Source organism: Hipposideros armiger, unplaced genomic scaffold, assembly GCF_001890085.2.
Source record: "Hipposideros armiger isolate ML-2016 unplaced genomic scaffold, ASM189008v1 scaffold_87, whole genome shotgun sequence".
NCBI lineage: Eukaryota > Metazoa > Chordata > Mammalia > Chiroptera > Hipposideridae > Hipposideros > Hipposideros armiger.
The window spans coordinates 3,054,683-3,074,777 of NW_017731437.1; the positions used below are offsets into that span (position 1 = coordinate 3,054,683).

Here is a 20,095-nt window from a genome sequence, read left to right on the forward strand (position 1 = left end):
CCCTGGGGGCTGGGCCTCTGGCTGGGGGGCGGGGGGCTTCTCCGCTTTGTTTGCAAAACAAATGTACTTTGAACATAATGAGTCAGGAAAGAAGAATTTGGACCAGGTCTGGAAATGAAATTTCCTGCCTCTGGTTTGACTCACAGCCTGTCTGTCTCTAAATCTTCCCCAAGGACATTCGTTCCAGTATGACAGGGCTGTCTCCGCATCCCGCAGGCCCCTCAAGTGGGGGTGGGGGGTCATCCGCTGGGATGGAAGCAGGGCCAGCTCTGCACCCCCGTTGCGGTGAGGGGCCTTTCCTGAGTCTCCTGTCAGTCTCTGCGGAGGGTGGGCGCGCTTGCCACCCAGGGCACGTTCCCGTCTCTGGCCTGTGTCCCTGAATCCTTAAGAAATAGGAACTGGGAACGCAGCAGCCTTCTGTCTTTTGAATCTTTCTTTTGCAGGGTGGCCAGCCGCCCCGGTGTGCCTAGGACCTCGGTTTTCAGAACCAAACCAGGAAAGTCCCGGACACAGGGGCACTAGCTGGACGCCCTGAGGTTGTTGTCAGTGTCGTGCTGACCAGAGTAGAAGAGACAGGGCTGGCTGAGGCCCCGGGACCTGGCAGGTGCCCAAAAGGCTCCCCCTGTGGTTTTCAGAGAGGTGGTGGCTTGATCGGGACCACGCATTTTGTAATTAGTGTGGGGGCCAGGTTTGGAATCTGATTTTCCAGTTCATCAAATGCTGCTGGTTCAGCCCCTCAAGGGACCACTTTCTTGGCAGAGCTTTATTTTAAGGTTTTCAAACCCCAGGGCCCCCAACTCAAAGGGTGGGCCTCTGACCTGACACCTGGGAAACCGCTGGAAAGGAAGACTCTCAACCCCACGCCCGGGAGACTCGGGCACGTGGGGAGCCCTGCGCCAGAGGCCAGGGCGGAACCGGGAGCCATGGCTGACGCTATGGAAAGCCACAGGAAAATGGTGCACTTACCCCAGGCAGCTGGTACAGGCTCACAGAAGAGCCAGAGCCTATGCTCTGCAGGGAGTTTTATCAAGTTTTGAAAGGCAGTTACATGTGTCTTTGAATAAAACTGGAAAAACAAGCCAATTATTTAATACCTGACAGAGAGATTTTCTTTTTCATTAATAGTGAGGGGAAGCAGAATAGGCCACCCCAAAATATGCCTTTTGGCTATTGATTATCCTAAGCTTGTTGTTTTTAAGAAACCAAGACTCAGAAGGAAATTCTGACCTGTCTCCAACTGCCTAAAAGCATTCCGATAGGCAACTTGCTTTCGGAGGGGAGGTACAGGCGTCTATACCTTTATGTAAACTAGTGTGACAGACGGGGAGCCTGGAAAGCCCCCGGATCGCAGTCCTGTCCGCGTCCCCCTCTTTAGAGACGGCCCAGCAGGCCTTCACTTACCAGACCTGTGCTTGTCCATCTCCATGGGAACTGCCTCCCTGCCCTCTGAAGCCCCAACCACACCCCGCCTTTCTCCTTAGCTTTAGATGCCAGATAAGCCTCAACTGCCCACCTTCTAACGGAACACCCGTGTACACACGTCATTAAATCGGGTTCCTTCCTCCCGTTAATCTGTCTCATGTTCATTTTATTATCCATCCAGCCAGAAGAATTTAGAAACGTGGGGGGACAAATTAAAATTTTTCTCCCCTGTGATAGACCTTCTTTTTGGAGCAGTCTTAGGTTTACAGGAAAATGGGGCAGAAAGCACAGCGTCCCTCTCACCCCTCTCCCCGCTCCCCCTGCACCTACTGTTTCCTATTATTAACCTTTTGTATTCATGTAGGACGTCTGTTACAACTCATGAGCCAATAGCAACATATTATTACTAAGTGAAGTGCACAGTTTACGTGAGGGTTCACCTTGGAGTCGTACCTTCTATGGGTTTGGACAAATGTGAAGTGGCATGGATCTACCATTTTCGTGTCTTACAGGGCAGCTTCACTGCCCTAAAAATCCTCTGTGCTCTGCCTGCTCACTCCCTCCCCTACCCTGCAGCCCCTGATCCTTTTACTGTCTCCATAGTCCCACCTTTCTCAGAATGTCAGGTAGTCGGAATCACACATGTGCAGCCTTTTCAGACTGGCGTCTTTATTTAGGAATGTGCATTTAAGGGCCCTCCACGTCCTCCTGGCTTGACAGCTCATTTCTTTTTAGCGCTGAATAATATTCCCTCGTCTGGATGTGCCACAATCTATTTGTCCGTCCACCTACTGAGGACGTCTTGGTCCTTTCAGGTGTTAGGGATTCTGAGTCAAGCTGCTGTAAACACCCGTGTGCAGGTTTTTGTGTGGAAGTCAGTCCTCCACTAATTGGGGTTAAATACNACTCATGTGAGGACACAGGGAGGACACAGCCATCCGCAAGCCAAGAAGAGAGGCCTCAGGAGGAACAACCCTGCCGACGCCTTGGTCTCGGGCTCCCAGCCTCCAGGACTGTGGCACTTGGTTATGGCAGCCCACGCTTACTAACAGATGCTCATGTGCGCCCCGGCTTTGGGCCTGCCAGGCCCCTCATTCAGATGCGAGGGGAGGCTGGCCCGGGCCCTGCTGAGTGGCCACTGTGCCCTGAGTTCTCACCAGGCAGGGGTGTGACCCCCCTTTCACAGACCCAAAGAGTGCACACTGTCTGCAGCTGTGAGAAGGGACTGTACCCAGTCCAGTACAGAGGTTCTAATGGCATGGAGACAGAGAGAGAGAGAGAGAGAGAGAGAGAGAGACAGAGAGAGAGAGGGAGAGACAGAGAGACAGAGAGAGAGAGAGAGAGAGGGAAAGAGACAGAGAGCGCGCAGGGAGGCCTGGGGCCTCTCAGCCTCCAGGTGCATGTGCTAGAAGGCGGGTCTGTCTCAACACCTGGGTGGGCGGGGCCTGACCTGCATCTCTAACCAGCTCCCAGGCCATGCTGATGCTGGTGGCCTGTGGGGTGCCAGTTACTGTAAGTACAAGGAACAGAGCTTGCTGCTCCTGGGCTCTGGACCCCCTGGCTCTGTGCAGCCCACCGGGATGCACCCACCTCCTCCACGATGGCTATCAGCTGGTCCACAAGTGTGGAGCTGACGTCCCCATAGATCAGGCTGTCCTTGTAGTTGCTCTTGCTGATGTTCTCAGGTGTCTTCTTGATGAAGTAAACCCCTTTGGACTTGAGGGACGCCGGGAAGCCCAGGCAGGGTATGATCATGCCGGAGGGGTTGAGCGTCAGCACCAGAACCAGGACGTTCGGCTTCTCAAAGAATTCCATGAATAAGGCCAGGTTCTCCTCCGCTCCGACCATTTTGCCCCACTTGTCTGGCTTGAACTTGAGGAGGATGGAAGCGACTCCCTCCAAGTACTCTAATCTGATGTCCGGTGCAATGGNTAAATACCGAGGTGCATGATTGCTGGATCACGTGGTGAGAGTATGTTAGTGTGTAAGGAACCGCCAAACTGTCCCCCGAAATGGCTGTGCCAGCTGCCTCCCCACCAGCAGAGAGTGAGAGGTCCCGCCCCGCGTCCTGGCCAGGCTGGGCATGGTCAGTGTTCTGGGCTTTGGCCATTCTCAGAGGCGCATGGTGGCCTCTCACTGCTGTTTTCATTTGCATTTCCCTGATGACATATGTGGAACACCTTTTCATATACTTGTCATCTGTATATCCTCTTTGGTGAGGTGTCTGTTTAGGTCTTTTGCCCGGTTTTTAACTGGGAAGAGAAATCTTTTAAAACATGATATACGGTATTTTCAAAAGCCACAGCCACATATGGTGTGATTCCATTTATAGGAAATGTCCAGAATGGGCAAATCCATAGAGACAGAGGGTGGATTAGTGGTTGTCGGGGGCTGGGGGAGGGGCATGGGGAGTGACTGCTCATGGGGACGGGGCTTCCTTTGGGGGCGATGAAAATGTTCTAAAACTAGACAGTTGATGGTGGCACGACACGGTGAATGCACCAAACGCCACTGAATGGTTCACTTTAAAATGGCCAAGATGGTAAACTTTGTTTTGTATATTATAAAAATCACAATAAAAAAGGAGAAAAGAAAAGCGGCCTCTGAGGCGAGGGTGTGAAGGACACTAAACGAGGCCGGGGATTTGCCGGCAGTGAGGTGAACTCACAGGCACCCCGCTGCCTGCCGCCCAGCCTCGGAGCAGGGCTGCGGACTTTGCCATCTCCCCCTTTCAGGGTCCCGGCTGCCGCCTCGCCTCTTTCAGGTCACCATCACGGCCACAGATCCTTCCCTCTGTCCGAGTCTATGCCAGCAAGCCAGGCATAATTCTGTCCCCAGAAAGTCACCAAAAATGGCCCCACGCAGAAGCACCACATCCTCACAGCAGCATTCATGCTTGACCCCCGGCTGTGGCCACTCGCCAGCCACTCACCCGGGGCCTCGCTGACATTTTTGGATGTTGAGGGCCAGCCCTCCCTCCCAGGACTCCACTCAGAGGGGAGTGGAGTCCTCAGTCAGGGGGGATGGGTGGGGGGCTACAGCTCTGGTTAGTTACTCCTTGGCCATAATTAAAACCATCTCTGCATTTAAAGAGCCTGCTGTAAAACGAAAGACGTCTGAATTGAAAACGACACTTTCCTGGAGCAAAGTTCAAGGACGAATGAAGGCCCTGCTCCCCCACAGCTCCCCCATGCAGCCGGTTTGTCCGGTCCGGCCGTCCAGCCGAGCGAGTGCTGGGCTGGGGCTTGCCCTGCTCCTGTGGTCTGGGCCTCCCTGACTCAGTGGCTCTGGGCTCTGCACCTCCTCACCAGGTAGGAGGGAGGGCCAGCTCTAGGACACTCCCAGGCTCCTGGCGACGGGACACATGCAGGGTTGGGGACAGGAAGGGCGTGCTGGTCCCCACACTGGACCAGGCGGTGTGCCCTTCATCACCATTATTTGTAAAGACCTCAGTATGTCCCAAACCCCCAGCTGAATCTGAGATTCTGTGCTTCCCTTAGTCCAGCCCCCCTAAATCTTGAATGCTAAAAGAGGTTCCCCTCCTCCTGCACCCTTGACCAGCCCGCCTGGCCCCTGAGTCCTTTCTGCAGCCCCCACCCCCGGGCCTTGTCCCAGGCTGAGTCCCCGCAACCCTGCAGGGCTTTGCCCAATGGGTCTCTTCCCTGATCCTTCTGCCCAGAGGCGGAAGGACCCTGATTTCCAAGGGTGTGGTCCTGTGGGGACGAACCGGCCTCCTGACTAAATACAGAAACACACGTACCTGGCGGTGCCGGGGACAGGTCACGTTCTGTGGGGACTGACTTTTCTGAAGTAGAGCCCCCTCCCCTGCCCAGCACAACCGGCTCCCTGGTCTTAACTAGGACTTCACACGGGGCTTCCAACAGGCCTGCTGCGAAGGTTTCCAGGCCACAGCCTCCCTGCGGCGGCCCAGGGGTCCGCAGGCCGCTTCTGTAACGGGCCAGGCTTTGGGCGTCGGAGGGTCTGGTCTGTGCATGGCAGTTCTGAAGCAGCAAGACCAGTCGTGGATGGTGGGCGTGGTGCGTCCCTACAAGGACGGGCAGAGGCCAGGTTTGGCCTGGACGCCATGGGGCTGACCCCTGGCCTAGGGGGAAAAGGGCAAAATATTAACCAGCTTCGTTTTCCTCTCTTCGCGAGCTCAAGAACCTTTAAGAGGGGGCCCCTCGGGGAGGCCCTGCTCCCCATTTTGCTGGTGGAGATCCTCTGTGAGCCCTGCTTGAGTGTGTGCCCCCAATACATGTGTCTATTGGTTTGTGAATTGTATTCATGCTCTAGAGTGCTGATATGTTCTTTATGAAACCTACAAAGAGAGAACGTTTACAGGGCAACAAAGATGAAATACACAGCACTTAATTTTTTTTTTTTAAACCCAGTTTGTTAGGAGTAGAAGAAGTTTTGTAATTAAAAGTACTTTTTAAAAATTTTATTAGAGTCCCTGATTTGGAGGTCTAAGTTGTCTTCTAGGTGTTTTTAAATTTTAGGTGTTTTCTTGAGGTGTAATTAACATATAACACTGTATTAAAATGTATGTGATGATTTGATACACATACATACCGTGAAATGGCCACTACAATAAGGTTAATTACCACCTTTGTCACCTCACATAATTACCGCCTTTCGTTGTGGTGGTGAGAACATTAAAGATCTACGCTCCTAGCAAGTTTCAGGATGCCACCGTGCTGTGTATTTGATTCCCAGAACTTACTCATCTCTTAACTGGAAGTTTATATGCTTTGCCCAACATCCCATCTCCTCCACCCGCCAGCCCCTGACAAACACCATTCTACCCTGTTTCTATGAATGCGACTTTTTGAGATTCTATGTATAAATGAACCCACACAGTATCTGTCATTCTCTGACTTAATCCTACTTAGCGTAACTCCCTCCAGATTTATCCATATTGTCACAAACGGCAGCATGTCCTTCTTTCTCATGGCTAAATAATACTCCTCTGTGAGTGTGTGTGTGTGTGTGTGTGTGTGTGTGTGTACATACCACGTCTTATCCCTTCATCTGTTGACGGACATTTAGGTTGTGTCCATGTCTTGGCTGTTGTGAATAATGCTGCAATGAACATGGGGGTGCAGATGTCTATCTGAGAAGTGATTTCATTTCCTTCAGGTAAATACCCCAAAATGGAATTGCTGGGTCATATGGTAGTTTTGTTTTTAATTTTTTGAGGAACCTCCATACTGTTTTCCATAGTGGCTGCACCAATTTACATTCTCACCAACAGTACACCAGGGTTCCCTTTTCTCCACATCCTCGCCAACACCTGTTACCTCTTGTCTTTTTGATGATGGCCATTCTGACAGGTGTGAGCTGGTATCTCACTGTGGTTTTGATTTGCATTTCCCTGATATTTAGTAATGTTGAGCCCCTTTTCATGTACTTGGCCATTTGCATGTCTTCTTTGGAAAAATTATCTATCCAGGTCCTTGGCCCATGTTTTAATCAGGTTATTTTTTTTACTATTGAGTTGTATGAGTTCTTTATATATGTGTGAGTTCCTATATCAGATAGGTGGTTTGCAGATATCTTCTCCCAGACAACCTACTAGGTTGTCTTTCCATTTTGTTGATGATTCCCTTTGTCCAGAAGTTTGACGTAGTACCCCATGTTGATTTTTGCTTTTGTTGGGTGTGCTTTTGGTGTCACATCCAAAATACCATTGCCAAGGCCAATGTCAAGGAGCTTTTCCCTATGTTTTCTTCTAGAGGTTTTATGGCTTCAGGTTTTATGTCTAAGAGTTAATTTTTGTTAAGATAGGGTCCAATTTTATTCTTTTGCATGTGAATATTGTTTTTCCCGCACCATTTATTGAAGAGACTATCCTTTTCCTGTTGAGTGTTTTTGGCTCCCATGTCAAACATTAGTTGATCGCACATGCAAGAGTTTATTTCTGGGCTCTCCATTCTGTTCTGTTACTCTGTGTCTATATTTATGCCAGTGCCATGCTGTTTTGATTGCTATAGCTTTGTAATATTGTTTGAAATCGGAACATGTGATGCCTCTAGCTTTGTTCTTTCCTAAGATTGCCCTGGCTATCTGGAATCTTTTGTGGTTCCATACAACTTTTAGGGTTGTTTTTTCTATTTCTGTGAAAAATGCCATTAGAACATGATAGGACTGCACTGAATCTATAGACGGCCTTGGGTTGTATGACACTTTAACAATATTAACTCTTCTGAGCCATGAGCATGGAGCTCGTTTGTGTCTTCTTCAATTTCTTTCATCGGTGTCCTTTTGATGTTTTCAGAGTACAGATCTTTCACCTCCTTGGGTAAATTCATTCCTAAATATTTTACTGTTTTTGATGCGATTGGAAATGGGATTGTTTTATTTCTTTCTTTTTCAGATAGTTGTTAGTGTATAGAAACACAACTCATCTCTGTTATTGAGTTTGTATCCTGAAACTTTACTGGGTTCACTTATTAGTTCAGTTTTGGGTTTTTTTTGGCGGAGTTTTTAGGGTTTTCTACATATAAGATCAGCTCATCTGCAAACAGAGACAGTTTTACTTCTTTCTTTCTGATTGGGTTGGCTTTTAATTATTTTTCTTGCCTAATTGCTCTGGCTAGGACTTCCAGTACGTGTTGAATAGGAGTGGTGAGAGTGGGCACTCTGTCGTGTTCCTGATCTTAGAGGAAAAGTTGTTCTCCTTTCACCACTGAGGAGGATGTTAATGTGGCCTTGACATATATGGCTTTTGTTATGCTGAGGTGTGTTCCTTCAGTACCCACTTTGTTCAAAGTTTATATCATCAAAGGATGTTATAATTCAGGTTTTTTGAGGTATAAATTACAGATAGTAAAATTTGCCCTTTTAGTTGTACAATGTGATGAGTTTTGAAAAATGTATAGTCACAATTTGCTATATATACAATGTTTTTATTTCTCTTGGGTAAATATCTAGGTGTAGGATTACCGGGTCATATGGTAAATAGATTTTTAACTTTTTAAGAAGCTGCCAAACTATTTTCCAAAGTGTTATTTCTGCTAGCAGTATATGAAGTGCTTCCTTACAAGCAGTTGGTACAGTCAGGATTTTAAATTTTATCAATTCTAGCAGATATGTATGATATCTCATTGTAGTTTTAATTTGCATTTCCCTAATGATTAATTATGCTGAGCATCTTTTCATGTGTTTAATTGCCATCCACAGCTCCCTCCAGGCAAAGTCAGTTCAAATCCTCTGTCCATTTTTAAAATTAGTTTTTTTTCATACTATTTGGTTTTGAGAGATCTTTGTGTATTCTGGATACAAATTCTTTAACAGATATGTGATCTTCAAATGTTTTCTCCCAATCTGTGACTTTACTTCCAATTTTTTTAACAGCTTCTTTCAAAGACCAGAAGTTCTTAATTTTGATGAAGTTCAACTTATCAATTTTTCATTTATGGATTATGGTTTTGATGTTGTATCTATAAAATCTTTGTCTAACCCAAGGGCACAAATTTTTCTTTGATGTTTTCTTCTAGAAGTTTTAGAGTATTAGATCTTACACTTAGGTCTAGAATTGATTTTGAATTAATTTCAAAATGTGAGACATGGTGAAGGTTTATACTTTTGCATGCAGATGTCTAGTTGTTCCAGTATCATTTGTTGAAAAGACTATCTTTTCTCCCTTGAGTTTCTCCTCTATCTTTTCTCCTGTGTCATAAATTGACCACCAATGTTTGTGTCCATTTCTAGACCTTCTATTCTATGCCACTGACCAATTTATCTATCTTTATGCCAATACCACCCTGCCTTGGTTACTACAACTTTATAATAAGTCTTGAAATTAGGTAGTGTAAGTCCTCCAAATTTGTTCTTGTTTTTCACAGTTATTTTGGTTGTTTTAGGTTCTTTGTATTTCCATAACAATCAGACTGTCAATTTCTATTTTTTTATAAAAGCTTATTGGATAGTGCTTAGGACCACATTGAATCTATAGATCAATTTGGGGAGAATTGATATCATTACAATATTGAGTCTTCTGATCCATAAACATGATATATCTCTCCATTCATTCAGATATTTTGAAGTTTATCTTGGCAATTTTTTGCAGCTTTTTGTCAGCAAATTGCTTCCCAGAAGATATTTAAACACACACACACACACACACACACACACACACACACACACACACTTCTGTAATGCAAAGATAACATTTGAACAATGAATGAGAAGATAACCACTTTTGACATAAATTCTTCCGATAGAGTCTACTATTTTGAAAACAGGTGTTAGGCATTATCTCCATGGTTACACCGGTTTTGTTGCCAAATATAATTGTCTCACCTATTAAAAATTCTCATATCTGTTCACTTTAAGTAATCTTCTTATTTCTTTAGAAATCCTCCACGAGGACTGTTCTAGTGGTGTTTTAACCATGTTGTTAAACATTTAAAAATACATTTTTCCATTAGTTTATGAGAAAACCTGACCAACATGTGGGGAGATGGAAATTTTATAGCCAATTTTTAAAAACGGTTGGTAGATGAGACTGGAAAATGAAATACTGTGACTTAATAAACAGAGTCAGTGATGTAATGCTACCCCTTGGGTCTGTGGGGGCTCAGCTTACTCCAATATGATCATATCAAGCACTACGGGAAGGTTCTTTTGGTTAATGACAGCAGCTACCCAAAATGCCTGAGTTGGGAAATTTACCCCCTATCTCCTCTCAACTGGATGATAACAGAAGCAAGTCTCAGACCAGACTCTGCCACACAGAGTGGCATTTGCTAGATGGACATTAATTAGCAAAGCAGGCTCTAAACCATTGGTTGAACCTGCAGGAATGATTGACATCCAGCTCTGATTAGGTGCTCTGAAAACGCACCTGGGGCAGACACGGCAGGTTCAGGTCACCTCCGGTCAGCATGAAGCATGAGTTCTCCTGTAACCATGGCTGAACACAGGACCAGTTAGGGCTCGTGCCAGAGTTGCCCTCACCCCATGCAAGGGTAGAATGTCTCTGAATTATAGCCAATCACATGTCCACTGTGTTCATTAGCTGGTTTCCAACTTCAACAATAAAAACCATATTTTGGATGCCCTTGCAGATACTGATTGGTAAAGCGCCAGCTGTGGAGTGAGCTGCAGGTAACAGAAGGATGTGTGGGCACCACCTCCTAAGGACGGGTGGCCCTTTCAGATAAAATGCCAGCTGACCACACTGGACTGTGCGTTCCATTAGGGAGAGCAACTTAGCTGATGACTCCTGGGCTTAAAGCTTCACCTCATCAACCATTCAACATAAATGATGTCACACGAATTATACTGGCATGTTTTCAAGTAAATTAGTAATGCTGTGATAGATATATGTATTTTTTGTACCGTCACCTATGACAGCTATTAAAGGCAAATAGCTAATCTATTGTAAAGTTTACAGTAACAACTGAAAAACAGAAAGGAGGAATAGCCACTGCCTTAGGTCAGGCTGCGGTAACGACCCCCAGTAGGCGGGGGGCTTAGGCAACAGACATTCATTCCTCACAGTTCTGGAAGCCGAGGGGTCCGACAGGAAGGTGCCAGACGGGTTCTCGGGGAGGGTCCTCTTCCTGGTTGGCAGATGGCGTCTTCTCGCTAAGTCCTCACGTGGCAGAGAGGGAGAATGACAGCACGCTCTCTGCTGTCTCTTCTGATAAGGGCGCCGACCCCATCATGGGAGGGACGGGGGACACCCCCAAAACCCCATCTAACCCTGATCACCTCCCACAGGCCCCACCCCAAATACCATCACACTGGGGATTAGGGCTTTAACATACGAATTTTGAGGGGGCACGACTCAGTCCATACCATCCAGTAATACACCATGGAGATAAAATGGGATCATAAAAAATAATGACTCTAAAAGAAAGCAGGAAAAGGGAACAAAAAAACAGATGGGACAAGTTGAAAACAAATAGCACGTTGAAAATCACATTGAACACTCCCCCCACCGCCCCCTGGCCCCCAGCACTGACCCAGGCTGAGCTGAGAGTGAAAAGGTGGGGGGCAGACAGACCAAGGGTCTGAGGATGGGGGAGGCTTTTAGTGGATCAGAGATCGAAGTTACATTTGGAGCCTTTTAAGACCGGAAAAGGAGACTTTTCTAACACAGGAAAGTGGCACACACAGCTCCGAGCCTGCCCGAGGTGACGCTGCAGTGACCCGGGTGCTGTCGGGGAGGTCACGTGGAGATTTCAACCTCAGCACAGGCCTTCGTGCTGAAAGACACCCACCTATTTCTGATTCCTAGTGAAGGAAAGAGCTGTGCGTTTGCGAGCTCAGACCTGCCAACAGCTACGAGGCTCCCCTACGAGGCAAATGGAAGTCCCTGCCAGAAACAGGGCTCGTGTAATGTGGGCCGTACCCCTGCGTCTGGGGCACACATGGCACCCTCGCTTTTAATTGCTGGTTTCTTCAACATGCACGGAGGCCCACTGCTTGTGAGGTCCTGTGCCGGGCATGGCGGGAGCTTGCTTCCAACACTCTAAGTGTGTTTACGGAAGAGCGAGAATGTGCCCGCCGAGGGTGGAGGAGGAGAGGGCGGCACCTCTTGGGGCCAGTCCCTGTTCTGCCGCACTGTCCCTCAAGCAGGCGTCTGACAGCCCTTTCTTGGACAGAAGCAGCACTCGGACCAAGGAGCCCATGTCCACCATGGGGAGGCCCAAGCCTGTCCCAGAGGGGCCAGAAGCATGTGGCCTGGCTGACTCCCCCACACGTGTTGCCCAACAGAGACTCCAAAAGCCGGGGGAGGGGGGGGTCCTTTCCCAGGAGAACAAGGGGATGAAAGCGATGTTGCAGGGCCTGGGCCGGATGAAGAAACTGGGCTCTGTCAAAGGAGGGGTGTGCTTTGTGGGGAGCAAAGCCGCGTGTGTCTGCTCACTCTTGAACCCCCAGAACCTGGCACGGCAGAACGGAGCTGGCTCAAGAAATACTTGTGGAATGAATTAATGATTCATGAACAAAAAGAGAAGCAGAAACCATGACTGAAACCTAAAATTCTATTAAAAACATGTTTAGTTTACTCACTGAACCTGAAACGTTGGATGCGGAAGTGGGGGTCCACCCAGGGCCTGAAGGCAGGAGGGAGCTGGGGTGAGGAAGGTGAGGCACTGGCTTTGGGGGCGAAATTTAACTCCCCAAAACACAGTGATCAAGATAACACACATTTCATGCAATCGCTGAAGAAAATCAAAGTTAATGTGAGTAATTCAGGATAACAAAATATCCAAATTTTAAATAAAGAGAGGATCAGTAATGATGCTGTGCCAGCCCATCCTGGAACTGGAGGCAGGAGGCAGAACCAGTAAGGTTGTCCCGGGCCCCAACCCCTACATTTTGTGCCCAAGGAGAGCACTTGGGCCTCACCTAGTCCTGGCCCTGCCAGAAAGAGATACTGTTAAGACACAGGAGAAAAACCCAAACCTCCCTCAACTCAGCAGATGGTGGAGGTAAGGGACTTCTTAACCCCAAAGCTGGCTCTGGGATCCACATAGGGTTTCAAGGAAGAATAGATTGAGGAGCAGTGGGGATGCGTAATTGTCAGGGTTCTCCAGAGAAACAGAGCCGATAGAACACATACAGTCACCTAGGAAAAGGGTTTTGATGAGGGATTGGCTCCCGAGACTACGGAGGCCCACGACCCGCTGTCAGCAAGCTGGAGCCCTGGAAACGGCGGTGTCATCCAGGGCAAACCAGAGGCACGAGGACCAGGAGCTCCCCTGTCCAAAGGCAGGAGCAGGTGGACGTCCCGGCTCAGCAGAGAGTGAACTGGCCCTTCCTCCGTTTGGCTCTATTCGGGCTCTCAGTGGGTGGGAAGATGCCCACCCACACGGGGGTTGACTTAGTCCGTCCATTCCCATGCCAGCCTCCTCCAGAAACACCCTCACAGACACACCGGAACTGATGTGTTACCCCGTCAAGTTCACACATGAAATTAACCATCACAGGATGCTTGGGCCGTATTTGTAAATGTTTGAAATTAAGGTCACGGAAGGTCCACAGTCTCGCCTAGAAAACCAGCCCCACTCACTGCAATCGATGAGTAAACGGCCTAACCCGGTGGAACATTTCTTACTTTTTATTATGATGCAGCCCAGGAGAGACTGATATGAAGACAGCGGGGCCAAGGGTCGAGGAACGAGGCAACCTAAGCGGCCTCCTTCCCTCCAGCCCCTCCTCCAAGCTCCCAGCCTTTTCTGAGCTAAATGGCGGGAGGACTGTGAGGGGCTGGGGGCACAGGGCTCCTGGGCTCAGTCTGGTCCCCTCAGAAAGGGCTGGGGCAGGTCTTGTCCATGGCCACGCAGGCACGACCCAGCCCCCTGTCCCCCGCCAGGGGTAGTGCCACCCAGCACCTGGGCCTGCCAGTGTGTTTCCAGCGGCACAGGGGTCCCTCACGCCGGCCCGGGGCACACTCTCCACCAGAGCTGCAGAATTCCAGGGAACCAGCGTTTGGGGAACTTTCTCAATTAGAATGAGGGACTGAACACAGACGGACAGTGGAGAGAGCACATATGACAATAGACCTCTGACTACGACCCCTGCAGCCGTCAGGCCGAAGCCCAGGACTTCGTGAGCGACTGCCAGCTTCCCTCGTGCCCGCTCTGCTTGCTTTCAACTCAGCACACGCCGGGAAGAAACAAACACGTCCCAGCCAGTCACACGGGACGCCCCTCTTCTAGCCTGCAACCGGGGCACACCTGAGCTTTCCCTCTGTTCTGCCGGAAGCCCACCCCCTCCTCTGCCTGCCTGAGCCTGCCAAACGCAGGGACAGTGGCCCGTCCTGCCACGCAGCCTGTGCTCCTCGCATTGGGTGTCTTCGTTTATTTCCACTAGTAGATGGGGCGGTCAGGGCGAGAGAGGCCAGGCTCAGACGGGACAGGGCTCTCCGCTGTGGTTCTCGGGGTCCACTTGTTCCCTGCTTTAGTTAAGAGAACTCGGGTTATTTTTTTATCCTTATGGGCTGGTCTTGGACTGCAGTTGGCAGGAGGCTTTCTCAATATCTCAGCTCCGCCCCCTGGCAGGAGGACTCCCACCTGGGGCACTGGCACTGTCTTGGCTCCCATCTGTCCGCCTCTGAGTAGCTGAGCTGGGGCTTCCTGGGCACTGAAGTGACAGTCCCATAGCGTCCCGTGCTGCTGGGGGTATGGGTGGGAAGCAGAGTGACAGGATGGCGTCGTGGGTTGGAGCCCAGGCTGGGAGTCCGTCGCCAGGGTTGGCCACGCCAGTGTGCCCCCAGTCTTGGCAAGCCAGCCTCTCGATAACTCATTTTGAAACCTAATATAAGCTGGGTGCTGAGAAGTGTCGCCTACTATTGTCACCTGTTCCCGTTTTATGTACCTATTGCCAAGCGGAACAATCAACTCCCACGCTCTCGCGGAATTTTTTTCCCACCCTGGAAGCTGAAAAGTGCCACAAAGCCCCCGATTCCACGGCAGCTCTGGGGCTTCCTTGCCACCCCATTTCCAGCCTTTTGTGCACATTCCTTAACTCTGTTCTCTTCATTCACAGTTGAGCACCCCGTGCATTGGGGGGATGCCAGGGAGCCCATTAGCATTGCTGGAGAGCTGCTAATTGCAACAAGATGAATGATTTCCCGGCTGTCTGCACTGTGTTGCGTTTACGGGACTCGCGTCTCCTTCCACGCACCTGGTGCCCAGTTAACTCAGAAAATGAGCCCAGCGAGAATGGTCCTCCCTCGTCCTGTGAAGCATGCGGGGTGGCGGGCCTCGCTTCTCAGCATCAGTGTGTTCAGTTACCTTCTGTCTCTTCCCCCTGCTCTCCCCGTCTCCATGCAGAAACTCCTTGGGGCCAGCCTATATTCCCTGCGCCACGGGGAAGGTCTCCTCTGCCTTTGCCGGGGAAACACTGGGAGTGCCTGTCCCACCGGCAGGCTTAGGGGAAGCTGCTAGTGGCCAGGAGCAGGGTTTCGCTCACGTGGAAGTCAGCTGCTTGTCCGCAGGGAAAACAGCTTTGGAAAAGCCAACGTGCGCTCTCCCAAACCAAGGTACCCGGAGGTCAGCCATCGCCTACTCGTGGTGGGAGGCGTCTGGGGTTCTCCCCTTCACCCCAACCTTTGTCATTAGCTGAACCTGCCTCTGTTTCTCTTAAAGACATTTAGGAAAACAGATACAACCCACGAGAGCTACACCGAGGAAGGTTAAAATGGACGAAGCTGTCCATTGACTTTGGATGCGGCACAAAACCAGAAACTGATGTTTGACACAGACCACAAACTGCAGAGGAAACCTCTAACTTTCCAAGCCTAAAGAACAAGATTCGGGGAAGAGCTCCGTGCGATCTCCGGAGGGAGCTGGCTCCGTCTCTCCATCTGGAAGACGCCCTAAGTGATGAAAATCAAATGCCCCAGGGACCTCATGGAAATCAAAACAATGACAAAATGGGAGAGCAGAACCTTCCTTTACAGACCGTGCTGGATTTTGTCACAGAATCTGGAAACATTGCCTGATTTATGTTTACGTATGGAGTCATTTTCTGGGGTGGGCAGGAGGGCAGAGGTGTTTATGAAACTAGAGGGGAGAGAATAGCAAAAACACAACGCATCCTGGGCCTTTAGAATGAAAATGAGTTCTTTTCCACCTGGCAGGTGGTTATGCTCTAAGTGAGGAGTCAGAGGAAAACCCCGAGGGGATCTGGAAACTACTTCCTGCTGTCTGGCTCTGCCCGCTCTGGCCTTTCCTGAGGGCTCTGTGGCTTGAGGGTGGCTCCCCTGCGTCTCCCAAACTCTCACCACTTCGTGTGGAGGGAGGGGATGATGGAGGAAACCAAAGCAGAGAACACCTAATCTGTCCTTTCACCAGCAGGGCAGGAGGGGGACCTCCGGGCCTCAGAACGGGGCGTTTACCTGTTGTGATGGTTGGCTGCATGTGTCAAGTTGAGTTTGAGGGTGCTAAGGGATGCCCAGAGAGCTGGTCAAACATTAGCGCTGGGTGTCTGTGTGGGTGTTTCTAGAAGAGGTTAGCAAGTGAATCGGGGTCTGGGTAAGGAAGACACTCCCTCCCCGGTGGGTGGGCATCTTCCCATCCTTTAAGGGCCTGGACAGAACAAGAGGGCGCAGGGAGAGTGCGCTCTGCCTGAGCTGGGACACGCAGCTCTGGCCCCGGGCATCCTTAGGCCTCCGGACTCGGACTGGGACTTACAGCGCCAGCCGCCCTGGGTCTCGTGCCTTCGGATTTGGACGGAACTACACTCCGGGCTGCGTTCAGTGGCGCGGAGAAGCCCTGGAGGCTGTATTAATTAATGCTGGGACGGCTCCCTGAAGCTGGCACGTTATGATGACCAGCGGTAAATTAGGTAGGAGGGAATTGTCTTGGGACATTGAGGTCAGGGTCAGAGGGCCCAGGGCGGGGCAGGGCCAGCATGACTTCCCTGTGTGAGATAAGAAGCGTGGTGGTGCGAGGGCGCTGACATACCGGAGCTGCCCGAGGATACAGACCCCGGTGGGCCTGGAGCTGACAGTACGAGGGGCGGCCGTGCAGCCGGCTCCCTAGGGTTCGTGAGGAGGACAGGGTTACAGAATGCAGAGGGCGTAGCGTGGGTGCAGGCGGAGCAATGAGAGGCCACGTGAGCACATGGGCAGCTCAGCGCCATCCTCAGGCCCCTCCCCTCGACACCCTTCACTGCTGGTGCCAGGAAGGGTGACTCAGGGTGCACCCAGCGGGTGCCATGAACAGGGCAGATGGGAAAGCACATGCTGTCTCACTGTAAGGGACGGACAGAGCTGGCACTGCTTCCTTTTGTCCCTTCTCCTGTCCTGAACCCAGACCTCCTGCTGGGAGCTGCCCGGGTCACTGCAGCATCACGATGGGACATGCATGAGGGTGACAGCCACTGTGCCGAGGTGGCCGGGCAGCTGAAACACCCCTGGCAGGCGCCTACTTGAAGACTCCTTGTTACAGAAGAAAGGTTTGGCTGGGGTTCTGGTACCTGCGGCCCAAAGCATTCCTGAGAGTGAACCATCACTGTGGGTAACCCATTCTGAGTTCTCTGCTGCATTGAATGAAAACACCATGAATAAACAATTCAATGACATCAACGACAAAACAGGTACAGTAGAGGCAAAGCAGGTGATGCCATCACACACAGCTGAGAGAGAAGGTGAGTGGCTGGCCGTGAACGTTCCTCTAGTAGGCAGAGACCCTGCAAGGAAGAGACTCCGAGGGGGGATTCTACAACTTTCTATCCACATTTGCAGATCTTCAAACCATGGCCAGAGCACCAGCCTGGGCGAATCCTCCAGGCAGGGTTCTAACAGTGGGGCCCACAGAGCATCAGAACTGCACAGAAGTTTAGTCAAGACGTGAGGTGTGCAAACTCCAGGAAAACTACCCAGAGCTCTTAGCAAACACACAGAGAGCCTCCAGCATTAAGAACCACGGCCATATTTAGACGATCCTAGCAAGTCAGCCTCTGCCAGAGCAAGGACTTTCCTCGGTGTCTATCAGGGTGTGTGTCAATGTCAGGAAAACATCCTAACGAAATCAACCCTCAAATGGACAAACCAGGAGACCACTGCCTCCCCCGAGTTCAGCAACACAGTTGGATTTGCAAAGAAAGGAACGCAAAAACGCTTGCGAGGTGAAGACTGCGGCAGGCAAGAACCACCCTTGTTGCTCAGTCTCAGAGGAGGTTTTGCTGAGCATCATCTCAAAGCACCCCCCTCCCCCGTCGCTTACTAGCTGCCAGGAGCAAAAAGAAATCATGATGACACAGCAGGGGTGCTGGGCAGCCCCTGGACCGAGTGGACTTCACCACTCCCCCCGGGGGGCCCTGAGACAGGCCCAGCACCCCCTAGACAGGGCCCACCAAATGCATAACCCCCAACAACTCATGAGGAAACGTGAAGCGAAACCCAAATGAGGAGCGGTCTATTATTTCATAAAAGGCAGGGGAGGTGCGGTTCGGTCTTCAGAAACGTCCCTGCCGTGGCAGACAGAGAAAGGCTGCGGGAAGGTTCCAGATTAAAGGAGGGTGAAGAGACAGGACAACCCAGTGCGACACCTGAGCCTGGACTGGAGCCTGGGCTGGAGGGGAAGTGCACAAAGGACGCCAGTGGGTCACTTCTGAATTCCAAGGACCGGTCAGACAAAAGCGCTGTGCCCGTGTTAAACTTCCTGAGGCTCCCATGGTTAGGGTTATGTAAAGGGGTACCCCTATTCTGAGGAAATGTGTGCTGTTTCGGGCTGAAAGGGTGTAAGTAAGCTTCCAAATGGTGGTGGTGGGGCGGGGGGAGGTGTGCAAATGATAAAAAAATGGGTAAAATGTTAGCAGGTAAACCTAGGCACACAGATGGTCTTTATACTATATATAGATGTTTGCGACTTGTTTATACTTTTGAAATGCTTTCTAAAAATAAAACGTATTGCAAAGGCCGAGTCTTCACCTGTGTGTGGCTGTGTTGGGGAGCTGGGTGAAGGGAAACACGAGTGGCTCTGGGTGGGGGGAGGAGCGGGGGGCTCACTGGGGAGAAAAGCAGTGATTTTGCTAACCTGTGGGGGTTCTCGCAACTGTAACCCACGCTCCCCCTCGCCTGTCTTCCCTCTTGGTGCCCCGCCCAGGCCATGTGGATGATGAACAAGACCGCACCATCCTGAGTGCAGGGAGGTGGAGTTTCCTCTCTGATGTAGAGCAAGCCCAGAAGCTGTGCGGTGGGCACAGGTAACCAGGCAGTGCCACCAAGCGGGCGGGTGTTAGGGCTCTCCAGAGAGACACGACAGACAGACAGACCGCAGAGAGCACTTTCCCTCCCTCTCTCTCCCTCTCTCCCTCTTTCTCACCACATGAGGACACAACCAGAAGACAAGAGAACCCTCACCAGGAACCGAATCGGCTGGCACCTTGAGCTTGGACTTCCAGCCTTCAGAACTGTGAGGAATAAATGTCTGCTGCTTAAGCCGCCCAGTCTGTGGTATTTTTGATATAGTAACCCAAGGAGACTAAAACAGATCCATTTAAAGAACATCTGTCAAATAAGCTCTTATAAATATATATTTTAAAGAGAGTATTTGAGATCTTGTTCCCCAGCATGTCATCAGTTGGCTTAAATAAACTCTTACAAAAATTCAAAACTACACTAAGCAACATCTATTCTGTACATTGGGACTGACCACACAGGGAACAGACACAGTGAAAGAGCAAACTTGACATGAGCCAAACACAAGGCTTCCTAGTTCCTACGCATGGGGCGCCCAGGAGGGGCTGCCATGTGGGCAGGTGTTACCTGGAGCCTGGGGGGCGGGGGGGGGCAGGACTATGGCAGGCCACTGACTTTGCACTTGGGACTTTCGGTGTAATTTTCTGGGGAGACTCACTGTAGCTTACATTAGCTTCACAGAGGGGCCTGTGAGCCTCAGTGAGAACCACTTCTTGGGGCTTCTGGGAGATTCAGGTGCATAAGCTTTTGCCAGGTACAGACCTTCCCTGAAAAGAAATGCATTTGTTACATGGGGAGCGTTGATTTATCCAGACCAGAGCTCTTTTAGGGGGGCGGGGGGGAATTCTTCACCAGATTCAGAAAAAGACACAGCTTTGACTCCTACAAGATGATTAGCAAGTGTTCAGACAGGTGACATGCGATGCTTCCATGCCTCACGAGAGACGGGCTTTAAGAGCAGAGAGTGGGAAAGGATGAAATGTCAGGTGTGACCTGGCTCTGACG

At 50.3% G+C, this 20,095-nt stretch overlaps 1 protein-coding gene across 1 annotated transcript in view; it reads right to left on the minus strand.

Moving 5' to 3' along the window:
• DNAH17 (dynein axonemal heavy chain 17) overlaps positions 1-20,095 on the minus strand; it is a 139,359-nt gene that overhangs the window by 115,179 nt on the left and 4,085 nt on the right. The window contains exon 3 of the mRNA XM_019644245.1: positions 3,013-3,376. Coding sequence (XP_019499790.1) covers positions 3,013-3,376 — 364 coding nt within the window. The remainder of the gene's footprint in view (positions 1-3,012; positions 3,377-20,095) is intronic.